The 15,227-nt window shown below is 36.1% G+C and overlaps 2 protein-coding genes and 1 pseudogene across 2 annotated transcripts; 1 reads left to right on the plus strand and 2 right to left on the minus strand.

Moving 5' to 3' along the window:
• Positions 1-2,284: 2,284 nt before the first annotated feature.
• On the minus strand, positions 2,285-3,313 carry LOC112008503 (NAC domain-containing protein JA2). Its single transcript, XM_024040829.2, has one exon. It carries the CDS (start codon positions 3,311-3,313, stop codon positions 2,285-2,287), a length of 1,029 nt encoding a protein of 342 aa, XP_023896597.2.
• Positions 3,314-3,869: 556 nt separating this feature from the next.
• Positions 3,870-7,376, plus strand: LOC112024660 (putative pentatricopeptide repeat-containing protein At1g69350, mitochondrial). Its single transcript, XM_065774020.1, has 2 exons — positions 3,870-6,109; positions 6,455-7,376. The coding sequence occupies exons 1-2, from the start codon at positions 4,243-4,245 to the stop codon at positions 6,946-6,948; spliced, it is 2,361 nt and encodes a 786-aa protein (XP_065630092.1). The 5' UTR covers positions 3,870-4,242; the 3' UTR covers positions 6,949-7,376.
• A 713-nt stretch (positions 7,377-8,089) lies between these two features.
• LOC112008543 (pentatricopeptide repeat-containing protein At2g03380, mitochondrial-like) lies at positions 8,090-11,040 on the minus strand (annotated as a pseudogene).
• Between the last annotated feature and the right edge of the window lie 4,187 nt (positions 11,041-15,227).

The following is a 15,227-nucleotide window of genomic DNA, read 5'->3' on the forward strand; positions in this document are numbered from 1 at the left end:
ATGTTGAAATTATTATTTTTTACATAAGAAAACTTCATATTTCTGATGTTTGGTGCTGCACAAATTTGGAGAGCAACTCTACTCTGGACTTGTGATGACTATGACTTCTTATCTAAGCGAAATATCTAAATTGATTCAAGATGCTTAAGGAGAGTTATTATTGGAAGAACTGAACAGGAAATGGGCAGATTATAAGAAGGCATTGGAAACGATCAGAGATGTAATAATGTACATGGAAAAAACTGTCATCCCAAGCACCCACAAAACTCCCATTCGTGAGCTTGGGTTCTGGAGAGATATTGTCATTCCCCAGACTAGGCTTCAGGATACACTTTTGAGTTTGTTCATCAAGAAAGGAATGGTGAAGTTATAAATAGGGATTTAATGAGGAATATTATAAAGATGCTAACGTATTTAGGTTCTTCTGTTTACAAAGAAGACTTTGAGCAGCACTTTCTTGATGTTTTAGCTGATTTTTACCATCTTGGGTCTCAACATTTCATTGGGTCTTGTGATTGTGGGGATTATCCAATGAAGGCTGAGAGACATCTCAACAAAGAAAAGGAGAGAATGTCCCATTATTTGGATAACTGAGAAAAAGAATAAAGAAAAAAAAATCTTCATGTTTGGCTGGTATATGCCAGTTATTTACAGGACACTAATACATCATATAAGTAAAACACAAATAATGAATATGTTAAAACTAATGCTTCATTTTCCTATCGAAGATGCTAGGTCAGTAAGTTGAAATTGCCATGGCAACAAGAAGGGGGAACTGCATCAATACAAAGAGGGTTTGAAAATCCATGATTGTTCATGTAGCATAAGAAAAAGAGCAGCGGAAAAGGCTGTCATCATGGCTGTAATAGAGAAGAAAAGGGTGGAAAGGTCTATTATCATCTTTCTAGGCAAGGACTCAAGGAAATCCTCTTCTACATAACGAGATGTGAGGATTCTCATAAACATCATGACTGAAGTTGAGGAAGAAAAGAGTGAGAGAGCATCGGATACTATAGAGACCATAAATAATTTTTTTCATCACGCGCGCGCACACACAGACAAAAAGGGAAGGAGATTCCAATTTTTTTTTTTTTTTTTTATAGGTAAATAAGAAAATTAATTAGAATGAAGAAATGCACCTCCAGTACACAAGCTGCGTACTGGATCTGCAGAATTATGACATATTACAAAAGTCTAGAAAATAAATAAAAAATGGATCTCAAGTACATAGATGTTTCAGCCATCCAGTCAAAACAAAGATCTTAAAAGAATCTTGAGCTCCATTGTTCTGCGTTCTGTTCTAATTCCTTCAAAAGCCCGATTGTTCCGTTCACACAAAATGATCCACATAAGGCACAAAGGAATGGCCTTCCAGCAATTGCCTCCCCTGCTGAACTTACCACGCCGACCTGTCCAACCAGCCAGCAAGTCCACTACACGGCAAGGCATAACCCATTGCACGCCAAATAGGCACAAACCCATATACCATAATTCCCTAGAATACTCACAATGCCACATAATATGATGCTATGATGATGATAATGTTGAAACAATTATGAGCAACCTTCATAAACAGTTCTAGAATAATACCCATGCTATGAAACTTCTTCTAGCTACTATTAGGCAATGAAACTATGAGTAGATTTTAAAATAATTCCCGAAAGAGTAAATATTTACAGATAATAAAGCATCATATTTTAGAAATTCTCTAAATTTATTTTATAATGTTTCTTTTTTTAAGTCAAACATGGAGATTTCACCAACAATGAGAAATTGCAGCACAAACAAGATAATTATGTAATCATAAAATGTTTAAATTTCAAGCTTCCATATGTATTCATTCAATTGACAAGGTGCTTAGAGTGACCAGAAATCATCTTTAGTTACAAGGGAAATTGGAATTGCACCTTAAAATCAATCATTGAAAAATAAATAAATAAATAACCAATAGCATCCAAGTATTGCTGAGAGGGAAAGAGAATGAAAAAAATGTGATAAATGAAAACAAGAAATAATGAGTCACACTATCTAAACCTTCACATCACATTTACATATCAAAACATAAAGATTGCAAATAAGAGAAGAAAGCATAAGAAGTTTATAACTTTGAGTTGACAAATAGCTCCTTCACCATCAAAACAATTTTCTGTACAATCCTTCAATTCTATAGCTACATTGCTAACAACCCATTTGCCAGAGTTCTAACTATAGACATGCTAACAATAAACTGACAAAGAGAAGAACAAAAAATCTGTGCAAGACTAAAAGAGAAGAAAAAGAATTCTCATATACAAAAGATTTTACACCATGCTTCATCGGATTGTGTTGGATCAGAAATTAATGAAGTAATTAATGCATCAAAATCAGCATCAGCAACAGGGTCTGATTTGGATTGACTGCATACTTCAACCAGGGGTGGTAGGTCAGAAAATATTTGACTCAATGGTTCATCTGGGAATGTGGGATCAGCTATCAATGCAGCAAACTCTTTATCCGTAGAAGCATCAGCATCAGCAACAGCATCCAACCGTCTTTTTTTGTGTTCCTGGGCTTGGTCATCTTCTTGTCCATGTGACATCACACCAGTTGTATTGAAGGTTGAGTCCTCTTGAGCTACAGCGGCAGTAGAAGAAAAACATCCATAAACCCATGCAGCAAACTCTTCATCATCAGCACTAGGCATCTCAGGCTCAGGCTCAGGCTCAGGCTCAGGCTCAAGTGAAATCATAGCAGCAGCAGTTGTATTGAAGCATGAGAACTCTTCACCAGCAGTAGTAGAAGAAAAAGCTCTTTTGAGACCTCTTCCGTTGGTCTCCTCACAATCTGACCCTGACCCTTTATTTAGTTTATAGATGACACAGAGGACTGTGTTTATTCTTCCAAATTCCTGTTTTGTCAAGGAGAACTCGTGCATTATCCAATTAGTTTTATTGAATTTGCTCGACTGGAGATCCTTGGCCTTAAAAGAGAGCATCCTGTTGATCCCAATAACATTGCCCTGAGAATCATACATTCTTTTGGGCTTGCTTTTTTCAAGCCAGGTTCCGCAAGCGGCAGCCCTGCACACACGATTGCCGGTTGTTGTTTTGAGGTCGGTGAAGACGTAGAGTTTGCGGCGGAAAGTGTGTAAATGATAGTGAGCATGAGAATCATATATTTCCCATGGAGGAATTTTGCCATATATCTCACAGTCATTCACAATATAATCAAAATGATGATTTAGGTGAGTTTGTTCAACATCGTTGACCTTCTTCATTAAAATCTTCATCAACTCCTCATCTGTAGGATCATATCGAAACCCCACCATCTCCATTGTTTCAAAGAATTTTCTATGAACTTTTTTATGAATGTTTGATAGTCTCAAACTGTTTGATGAAAGTAAGAAAGTTTTAATGAGACTTTTTGATGAATGCAAGAAGTCTCAAACTCAGAATTAGGTTTAGAAACTTTTTTTTCAGGAACAAGTTAGAAACTTAGAAAATCTATGTATATATATAAGGGTCCGGCTTGTGTCGCAAGGCTAAGAAGGGGCGGTCAATTAGGGCGGTTATATATAATTATTGCTAATACCCTAAATATACCATAGAAGGCATATAATTTTGGTTCACTACTTCAAAAATACTTCAGCCCATACAAAACCAAAGAATAAAAAAGGTTTTGTGGGCCGTATAATCTTTCCATATTTCAAGCCCAATTCAACTTCCCTCCATTCAAGCCCCAAAAGAGAATAAAGGGTAGTTGTTGTATAACAAACCCGTTAATAAAAATCAAGCACGAGTTATTATATTCAGCGAATAAAATAATAAAAAATAAAAAACGAGTTTTATTATATAAGTTTTGGCCTTCTTTTTAATGAAAAGTGTTTTTGTTTTGTTTTTGTTTTTGTGTTTCTGAATCCTATTTCATTCAGATTTTGTTAACGTTTTTGGTCTAAATTCAAACCCTTTCTTTTATTTTATCGAGGGCTCTCATCTGTGTCTCAGATGAAGAAAAATGGCTTTGAGACGGTCCGCAGTAGCCTGCGAAGCCAGCTTATTGCACGATCAAAAGATAGAGAGATTGGATTAACAACATATCTCTCTCTCTCTCTTTCTTTACCTATGTCTCCAGTGCACTACCCATCTCCCTAAAACCCCTTTTTTGTTGTCCCATCACTTCCATGCTCCGACATTGAGTTAAAAGTTCAACTAGACTCTAGAACTAAATAAGTACACCTTCTTAAGCTGTTCAAACACAAGAATAATGACACTCTATATGCCTCTATTCAGGTCTTGTACCACTTTAAGAACACTAACCCAACTCCATGCCCATCTCTTTGTCACTGGCCTCCATAGAGACCCTCTTGCCACCACCAAACTGGTTGAGTCTTATTCTCAAATGGGTGACCTCCAAACTTCAAGACTTGTCTTTGAGACCTTCCCTTCCCCAGATTCTTTCATGTGGGGTGTACTTATTAAGTGTCATGTTTGGAACCACTTCTTTGAAGAGTCCATTTCATTGTATCATAAAATGTTGTATCATCAAGTCCATGTCAATGGATTTATATATCCTAACATTCTGAGGGCTTGTTCTGGTTTTGGTGATCTGGGTATTGGTGGGAAGGTCCATGGGAGGATAATCAAATGTGGGTTTGATACTGATGCTATTGTTGAAACTTCATTGCTTAGTATGTATGGGGAAATGGGATGCTTATATAATGCGCGCAAGATATTCGATGGAATGCCGATGAAAGATGTGGTTTTGTGGAGTTCGATTATATCGTGTTATGTTGAGTATGAAGAGGCAAGTGAGGGATTGGATTTGTTTCATAGGATGATTTGTCAAGGTGTTGAAGCAGATTCGGTGACAATGCTTAGTGTAGCTGAGGCTTGTGGTGACTTAGGTTTTCTAAGACTAGCAAGGTTAGTTCATGGTCAAGTTGTGACAAGGTCAATTAAAAGTGAAGGGTCTTTGGATAATTCTTTAATTGTAATGTATACTAAATGTGGTGATTTACATAGTGCAGAGAAGATCTTTCAAAATGTTACTCAACGGCATACTGCTTCATGGACTGCAATGATTACATGCTACAACCAAACTGGTTGCTTCCAAGAAGCAATAGGTGTTTTTCTTGAGATGCAAGAGTCTAAAGTGGAACCCAATTCAGTAACCATGATGGTTGTCATATGTTCTTGTGCTAGGTTAGGTTTGCTTAGAGAAGGGAAGTCGGTTCATTGTTTTGTAACAAGAAAAGCGTTAGATGCTGACCTTGATTTTGTTGGGCCAGCATTAATAGAATTATATGCTGAATGTGGAAAACTAAATTATTGTGAGGAGGTTCTTCGTGTAATTGGGGAGAGAAATATTGTCTCATGGAACATGCTAATATCTCTTTATGCTCGGAAAGGATTGTTGAAGCAGGCATTAGTGGCATTTGTGCAGATGCAGACACAGGGACTGATGCCAGATTCATATGGCCTGGCAAGTTCTCTTTCAGCTTGTGGAAGTGTGGGTTCAATACAGCTTGGATATCAGATTCATGGTCATGTTATCAAAAGGGGTATTTTGGATGAGTTTGTCCAGAATTCACTAATTGACATGTACTCGAAATGTGGCCTTGTGAATTGTGGCTACAAGATATTTGAAAGAATTGAACAGAGAAGTGTGATAACTTGGAGTTCTATGGTTTGTGGATTTTCTCAGAATGGTAATTCAGAAGAGGCAATCAGGTTGTTTGATCAAATGTATATGAGTGGAATTGAGATGAATGAAGTGACTTTCTTAAGTGTAATTCAAGCATGCTCCCATTTGGGTCATCTAGAAAAAGGAAAATGGGTTCACCACAAGCTCATTACTGGTGGTTTGAAGAAAGATCTTTATGTAGATACAGCTTTAACTGACATGTATGCCAAGTGTGGAGATCTTCAAGCAGCCCAAGGAGTTTTTGATAGCATCTCAGAGCGAAGCGTGGTTTCATGGAGTGCCATGATTGCTGGCTATGGAATACATGGTCAGATCAATGCTGCCATCTCACTCTTCAATCAGATGGTAGATTCAGGAATAAAACCAAATGAAGTCACCTTCATGAATATAATATCAGCTTGTAGTCATGTAGGATCTGTGGAAGAAGGTAAGTTATATTTTAGCTCAATGAGGGATTTTGGCATCAAGCCTAATACAGAACATTTTGCTAGTGTAGTTGACCTTCTGAGCCGAGCACTTTATGTAGATACAGCTTTAACTGACATGTATGCCAAGTGTGGAGATCTTCAAGCAGCCCAAGGAGTTTTTGATAGCATCTCAGAGCGAAGCGTGGTTTCATGGAGTGCCATGATTGCTGGCTATGGAATACATGGTCAGATCAATGCTGCCATCTCACTCTTCAATCAGATGGTAGATTCAGGAATAAAACCAAATGAAGTCACCTTCATGAATATAATATCAGCTTGTAGTCATGTAGGATCTGTGGAAGAAGGTAAGTTATATTTTAGCTCAATGAGGGATTTTGGCATCAAGCCTAATACAGAACATTTTGCTAGTGTAGTTGACCTTCTGAGCCGAGCCGGTGATCTCAGTGGTGCATATGAAATTATCAGATCAATGCCATTTCATGTGGATGCTAGCATCTGGAGTGCTCTGCTAAATGGGTGTCGAATCTACAGGAGAATGGACATGATTAAAAGCATTGAAAGTGACCTTGTAGATATTAGGACAGATGATACTGGATACTACACCTTGTTATCTAATATATATGGAGAAGGGGGAGACTGGGATGAATTTGGGAAGGTGAGGTCAATGATGAAAGGTCTAACAAAGGTTCCTGGGTGGAGTACAATTGAACTCGATAAGAGAGTCTACAGATTTGGAGCTGGAGACACTTCTCATTTGCAAACCAATGAAATATACAGGATTTTGGATAATTTTCCAACTTTGGCTCTTGAACAAGGATGTGATGAAGAATATAGATAAGATCAATATCTAATCTTTCTCCAAGGTATTTTTTACAGTTCACAATGCAAAGTTAGCAATTGAATTTGGAATAAATCAATATCACTCCAGGAACAACACTAGATTTTAAAGAACCCTAATGTTTGTAGAAAGTCATTCTTTCATCAACATTGTGCCAAGTCAAAGGCAGAGAGACTATCTCACAAAACTTGATTTGCTTTCATTTTTTTCATGTAAAATGGTTGCTCTTTTACAAATTAATACATTAAACAGGCTAGTTTTATGTATAGAGCACTGTATACATTTTGCTTACTCCGAATCTGGGAGGAAATGAAAGGAAGAAAGAAATAGTGTTTCAATTGTTTAAGTATTTTGGAATTTATAAAACATGTTCCTTTCTCACCAATTCCTCCAAAGAAGAATGAATTTAACTTTTCCTTTGCCTTTCTTTTGCTCTCCTATCCCTTTTTTTCCATGCTCCTTAATTTTTTAAGTTTCGTTAAACAATTTTTGTCTCAAAGAGTTCATGCTTTTTTACATATGATACAAATTTATAGTTTTAGGAAAAAGATTGATATTAACATCATTCTGACATGTATGAATATACATTTTTCACTATTTGAATTGTACCAGAGTCAAAATCTAAAACATGTTATTCTTTCCTGAGCATCCCTCCGCATGCATAATGTTTAGGAAGCCAATACTTCTACTTGCTGGGTAAAGCTTGACAAGATTGTCCGACGTATATTGATTCTCTTACTTTTTGTTTTTGTTTAGGAGTTCTCAATGATTTTTTAAAATGTTTTTATAAGTGGGAGGAGGGGGATTCAAATCCAAATTTTCTACACAATGCTACAAGCCCAACAATTTTTACCACCTTTTTCATGACAATTAAATTAGCGAGTTTTTATTGATTTTCATTTAGGCTCACCACTAACAATACTTTTATACCTACCATTAATAGCTTACCACCTAGGCAGTGTCAATTTTTTTGTGAAATTATTTGTGTACATAAACATGTTGCAAATTTTCATTATTGAGAAAATCGAACAAAACCACTTAATCATAAAATTCTTGACAGAGTTGCTAAGAAGTCAGTGAACTCTCTTCTAGACATCCTGTACAATGTAAATAAATTTCCTACTAATTTAATCATTTTCAATGAGAAAACAACTTGATAAGAAATATATTTAATGTGCAATACGGATTAGCAAATAGATACAATTTATAAAGTCCTAAATTAATCATTGTATGGGATACAATATGCCTAGAACATTTCCAAAAAAAAACAAACAAAGAGGAAAATGTTTGTGCCCAGTCTTATTCAATAAACAAAGGTTTCCACATAAATAGATATTTTCCGTCAACTCTTACCACCATCTAATGCCAATTCTGTGTTACCCTTCTTGAACAATGGCTCACAATATCACATTGAAGTCACCACTGACATTGAAGGCTTGACTGTCACCTCTACACAAATTAATATACACTTCCATGGATGTATTGTGAAATAAACGTATCATTCTTCATAGTCATGTTATGCATGTATTGTAAAAGCTCAAGACTCTCAGAAAGTTATATCCAGGGTTATTATATGTTGAGGTTGCAGAAACCAGGAAGAGTCTTCACAACAAGAATTTGACACTTAGCCAACTAATAAAGCAGAGGTCCCGAGCTCGACTTCTCCCATCAGGCCATCACAGCCAGCCCCGAAGGACTTCACAAGTATACTTGGCACGTGTAGGTAGATGTGCTTCCACGTGTCCAGGAAAATGGCCTCACCTACAAGAGAAGATACCCTTGTTACCTTAAGAAAATGTGCATGAAACTCCTGCTTTTATGGGGTCTAAGAAAGGTAGTTGGTAGGCATATTCATCCCCATTTCTGAAGAAGCTAATTCTCAAAGGTAGTTGCTTTTACACAACATATCACTTGGGAGGACACTTACCATCCCATCAAGGTCCTGGATCTACTCATATTATCTATAAATTAGAATTAAAAAAAAATATATATATATATATATAAAGCCTACAATCATTACAATTTTAATAAATAATTTCATTGATAATTTAATACCCAGCCAAAAAAATGGATTTCTTAGATAGATACCCGTGCCTTGAGTTCCTGTGCTTTATCACATCATGGTGTTAGTAGTATCAAGTATGTACATTTTAGAGCATCGTAAAGTAACTGTTCCAAGCCATCCCTTAGATAATTTTCAACAATAGTGAAGCAAGGAAGTTGGCAACAGTCCAATGTCAGTTTCTGAAAGTACTAAACCTTTACAACCCCACAAAATTGCATTCAAGTTGGTGACAATGAGCCTCGCAGTTTGGAAAACTCCTTATCATCTTATGTTGCGCATTTATGATGAAGCATATAACTACCAGAGCAATGCAACTTTGGGAAGTGAGATATCATCACTGATATCCATCTCCACTTGGCTACGCCCAGGGGACTTCCTCAATCCTCTTTGCTTCATCAGCTCCCTCACCTGCTTAACCTGACTCCATCTTCCATCTGAAGCATACAAGTTACACGAGTACATAGTAACAAGCTTCATCAGGATGTAATAGCATTTTACGGATTGCCACTTCTCCAAGATCAAACCTTCCATGGAGAAAAGATCCAAATAAACTAACTTATGGTTGAATTGGCATATTCTCATTAAAATCCAAGGCTTCTTCAAGTCTGCCAGCATGAGCTAATAGATCTACCACACATGCATAATGCTTCATGGAAGGAACAAAATTATAGTCCCGGTTCATCAAATTGAAACACCTCCAGCCCTCCCCATTGGCTACAGGCTGATAATATAGTTGTAAAGATCACTTCATTCGGCTCTAAATTTTCTTTCAAAATATCACTGATAAGTGCAAGGGACCCACTACCATCCCCCTGCATTTCATAACCACCAATCATTGCACTCCATGTTATCCTGTTCTGCTCTACCATCCCATCAAAGACTATACGAGCAGACTTCACATCCCCACACTTGCCATAGAAGTTTAGAAGTGCAGTGCCCACATAGACACTAGATGATTGTAAGCCCCCCTTTACGGAGAAAGCATGAAGTGAAGAACTGACTCCAAGAGCACTAAGGGAAGCACAAGCTGAGAGAACACTAACAAGTGTGACCGCATCAGGTGAGATAGAATCTGATCTCATTTGATGAAAGAGTTCAAAAGCTTCATATGCAGAACCAACTTGGGAATACCCTGAAATAATTGAGTTCCAAGTAATCACATCCTTGACCATAACTGCTTCAAATATATAACGAGCATCTCTGACAGCATGGCATTTTGCATACATATCTGTATGAGTATGTCTCACTGTAGGATCACCTAACCCAAGCTTAATCCCAAGATCATGAACTGACCTTACCAAATCCAAATTGCCTAGCTGCCCACATGCTGAAAGCACACTTGAAGCTGTAACCAAATTCGGTAATATATCATCCCACTCCTCATCCATAAACAACTTTATTGCCTCACTGGGATGACCACACTGTGTGCACCCAACAATCATAGCTGTCCTTGAAACAAGATCAATAACAGAAAGCTCGCCAAAGACGGAATGAGCATCTCTAACATCCCCACACTTAACATACATGTCTAGAAGTTCAGTCACCAAGAAAGAATTAAATTCAATACTGTTTTTAATCACATACCCATGAACCCACTTCCCCTGATGCAAAGCTCTTAACTTTGTACACGCATTGACTAAGCTCCCTAAGGTAAACTCGTTTCCTTCAACTAACCCTTTTCTCATTCTATTAAACAAGACCAACCCTTCTTCCAGACAATTGTTCTGCACATACCCCACAATCATTGACATCCACGAAACTACATTTCTATCAAGAATTTCATCAAACACCTCTCAATAACTCCCAACCTCTCCACATTTTGCATACATATCCACAAGAGCCGTCAACACAAAACTATCAGGGCTCCCAACCTTAATAATCTCACAATGTACCTTCCTCCCCTCATTAATATTCCTCAATTCACAACACGCCTTTAAAATAATCGAAAACACAACATTATCACACTCTCTGAGGCATTTTCTCAAACAGATAAAGAACCCAATAATGTCCTCATTCAAATCATTCAAAAAATATCACTGGTCAGCATAACTTCAGCTGATATGGACTAGATATTTTCTTTTTGCTTAGCATGTAATTGATATTTTAACTTAATCACTGATTACAACAGGTGCAAAATTAACAAAAAGGGAAAGGAAATGAAAAAAGTGACATCTTCTCCGCAATATTTTTATGTATAAGACAGTTAAAGACATGTATATTGTTGGAACAGGATATAAAAGCATAACTATTTGCTCATAAACATTGCTTACTTTTATCTACAACTACAACTACAAAGCATTCCAATAATAAGGTTAATTGTCAAGGTGCTACTATTTTGTAATTACAAAATATTTTTTTTAATATTGTATTTCTATAAATCAGCAACTCAATGTGAAATCAGTAAGAGGGTGGCAAAGAACCCTCAAAAATTCCATCTTCAAAACAAAATTGGAGATAATCCTATTAATTTATTCACAGAAATGGTTACAAAGCTATAGTCTTCAAAGGGATAGAAGACTTGTTCATGGTTGCAGATACTGTTAGAACCTTTGTTTTTCCGTATAGAAATTTATTCTAATATCTACAAAATAAGGGCATCAAATACCAAAGAAAAGACTAGCATCTCTACTCAATTGCGTCAAGTGTGAAATTCTTCAGTACATAATAACAGAGCAGGTTATCCTACAGAACAGAATGATCATTTTTGGGAAAAAGACACCAAATTAAAAAAAGGGGATAAAGTATGAATTAATTTCTTCCACAAATCCAATCCAAAGGCATTTAGGAATGGAAGTAACTTAATTTTTGGCCTGCAAGTCTTAAATGAGCAACTAACCTAATGGAGTATTGTTCCAGGAAAAGAAAATACCCTAAAATTTCATGGACTTGAAAGGTTCATATCAAAACATCCCAATGTGACCGAAATAGTAAATTTCTCATTGATAGAAATTTTCCTATTATCTACTTCAAACACTAGTAAGTAACTGAGCAATTTGTGTTGATATGATATCCATCCACAACCAAATGCAACTGCTTAGTAGGTAGATGTAGGATTGCATTGAAAGAAGGATGTTCTATACACTTATGATCATTTCAAATCTTGTGTAGAAACCATAAGTGAAATGGAAGTTATACATGTCTTGGTTTTGTTGTTTGTTTCTCTAATTAGTACTTAAACATGTTAAGGGACTCCATTTTATTCTTTATTGTCATTCTTCCTTTCTCCCATGTAAAATTTTGTTTTACAAATTGAATTCCGTTAATGGTGTATTTTGCATGTCATTAATTTTCTATGTTGGAAGATATCGATAAATATATATATATATATATAAATTGGGGTCAAACTTGGCTGTTTAAACCTATAATAATTCAACAGCAAAAAAATAGATGGCAACAACAATGACATTTCAAATTTTCAGTTGCAAATTAAATTAAACACACTTGCGTCAATAACAAACTGACAATGAATAATCACAAGACTTACAACACAGAGAAACTACCAAAAGCAGTGCCCTGAGTGCAGATCCAAAGGCATAATTAACAAGGCCATTCTTGAATTGGAACATTGACTCAACGAATTGGTTAATCAGAAAGCTCTCACCCAAAAGAAAAATCTTTTTGGCGAATTCCTGCAATAATATGTCCAGGACAAAACTAACAAATCTGATAACTCTATGATATGCATGATCAAATTCTTTACTTCTTAAGATGGTCAGAAAACTACTAAAATCATAGGGTCTTGTTATCAATTTTTATAAAAATCCTATAAACCTTGATAAAGAAAACAATTAAATCAACTTCCAAAGACACCAAACATAATTCAATTGAAATTTAAAACATAATGAGTTGCATTAACTTATGGGAAAAAAGCATCGGCATACTTTTGCATGCTAGAAAGTATTCCACTATGACATAGGTTGAGTCCAACTCTAAGTGATAGAATGAACCTTGTTAGGAGGATTTCGCACAGTAACTTAGCTTGGTTCTACTCATTAATTTTTTCAATCACCACTGCAGTCCAACAATCAATAGCAAAGACACATTTCATTCATAGTCAAAGCTACAAAATAACATGTCCAAGTGAGGAGGAAAAAAAAAGAACTTTATCCAGAACATTATAACGAATAAGCCTAACAAGTTAAATTGTTGTTGCCACCTTGATTAGATACCTCCCTATTCATTCCTAAGTACTAAATCCACAGATTGACCAATCTAGAAGGTAACATCATCCTCCTTTCCATGCACTCTTTAGATTAAGATATGTTTTCCATCAAATCCAACCATAGTGGAGAGGAGATCATTCATGGCAAACTAGATAATATCTGAAATTCTCAACATTTCTACAAGATTATGAAGTTTGAGACAGTCTATCAGCAACAAATTAAGAAAAAGAAAGCATTTAAATTGTAATGGTACGTTCAAAGACCTTGAACCTATGACTATTGGAAAAGTCAAATCCATTTCAAAACTTCCTGCTTTATGGAATTGAGGATACATAAGCATATGGTCATGCTTACTGAAGTTTGAATTTTCAGAATTGGTGCTGACTGGTAACTAGGGCACAAAGTTCCCACTTTCACAGGGTCTAAAGAGGTGATTGGTAGGTAGCTTAACCCCTAATAGATTAATAGAACAAAATCCTAATATTCACATATTATGTCAAAATTAAATAATACAGCCTCCAAAAATGGAGTAAAGATTAGAACTAAAAGTTTAAATCCATCAAGAAGTATGAGTAACTTCATTATTAGAGAGAGATTATGCAATGAACATGTAAGTGCTTATTTTTATAATTTTTCTAACAATTGAAAGAGGTTTTTCAGCGTACTAATATTCTCTGACTTTTCTTTTTGAAAGTTATAATCTTTTTTGAAGATAAATATTGCCACATTCACACATATCTTGAACCATGACCTCATCTTCCATATTGTAATTATGTGGAAGGAGGTTCCATTTGGTCTGTAACCCATTGGTTTCTTTTTTAACATTAACATTTTCGGCCCAGATCCGAATCTTTGTATGGTTACTAGCAGCGATATTTTACTTTTCTACTGCCTTTTACAAATTAATTGTTTTTTTATAGAATAATTTAGCAACAAATCACATGACTAATTTCTTTCATTAATTGTGCATTTTCTTTGTGCGAGTTTCAATTCAAATTATGTTGGTACCCAAACAATGAATGAGCATCCAAAGATGAAAATGAAACAATGCAACTAAAAAAACGAGAAATACCTTGGCATCAATTGCAAAAGAAATTGAGTAGTTTTCAGATGGAGGCATATTTCTTCTTCCAAGTTCAATCAAGACGTTCTCATTTTCTTGGATGGTGGATACAAATTGAAGTCAGAATGATCATCATTGACAAAGTTATGGGCCATTGAAGAAGAACCCAAATGAAAACCCTCACTAACATTTGAGCCAATTCCCAAATCTGGCAGACCCAAGCGCAATTTGGACCCATATGATGTCATATTATTTGGAAGCTTTATACTAGATGGCAAAGAAATGTGGCTAGCGTCATCAGGACAAGGACCTGTGGAGGCTGATATTTTCTTCCCGTGGGATAAGCATATGGTGACAAACTCAAATCACTCCCATCAACATGAAAGTCCTTCAAAGGAGTCAATCTCATTATTTGCTGTTTCCATATCAGAACCATAAGAGGTGGGGAAAAGAGGTAGTAAAGGCGAGACAGTGGAGTGACCTTGGTGCTGCTTCTTTGCTTCACCAAATCTCTGAAGATGACAGATGCATTTCACATGTATACCACACCTTCTTATGGTAGGAGTAGTTTTTGACCCAGGATAGAAAGAAAAGGGTTGAAACACAACCTCAACATGATTCTGATAATGATCATAACATTGACTGGAGCAATATAACAGACCAGATGCTTGCTCATAAGGTACATGAAAAAACAATACATGATTACACATCATATCTGCAACCCATATGCCCTGGAAAATACGATGCCTTGTCCCATTAAATTTGAAGATGACATCAAGATAATATTCGCCACTCTGTTCCCCTGATTCAAAAACAACACAGCAACAAAATGTTGGAGAACCCCTACGAATCCAAAATGAAATGGAATTTCCAACACTTCGATGATTGAACCACTTTGAAATTTCAGATCCTGGTAGTATAAGTTCACAATGCAGGACATTGCGTGGAATTTGTGGTGAGAGTGAAATCTCAGATTCCGGGTACCATA

Source organism: Quercus suber, unplaced genomic scaffold (genome assembly GCF_002906115.3).
Source record: "Quercus suber isolate HL8 unplaced genomic scaffold, Cork oak 2.0 scaffold_85, whole genome shotgun sequence".
Lineage (NCBI taxonomy): Eukaryota > Viridiplantae > Streptophyta > Magnoliopsida > Fagales > Fagaceae > Quercus > Quercus suber.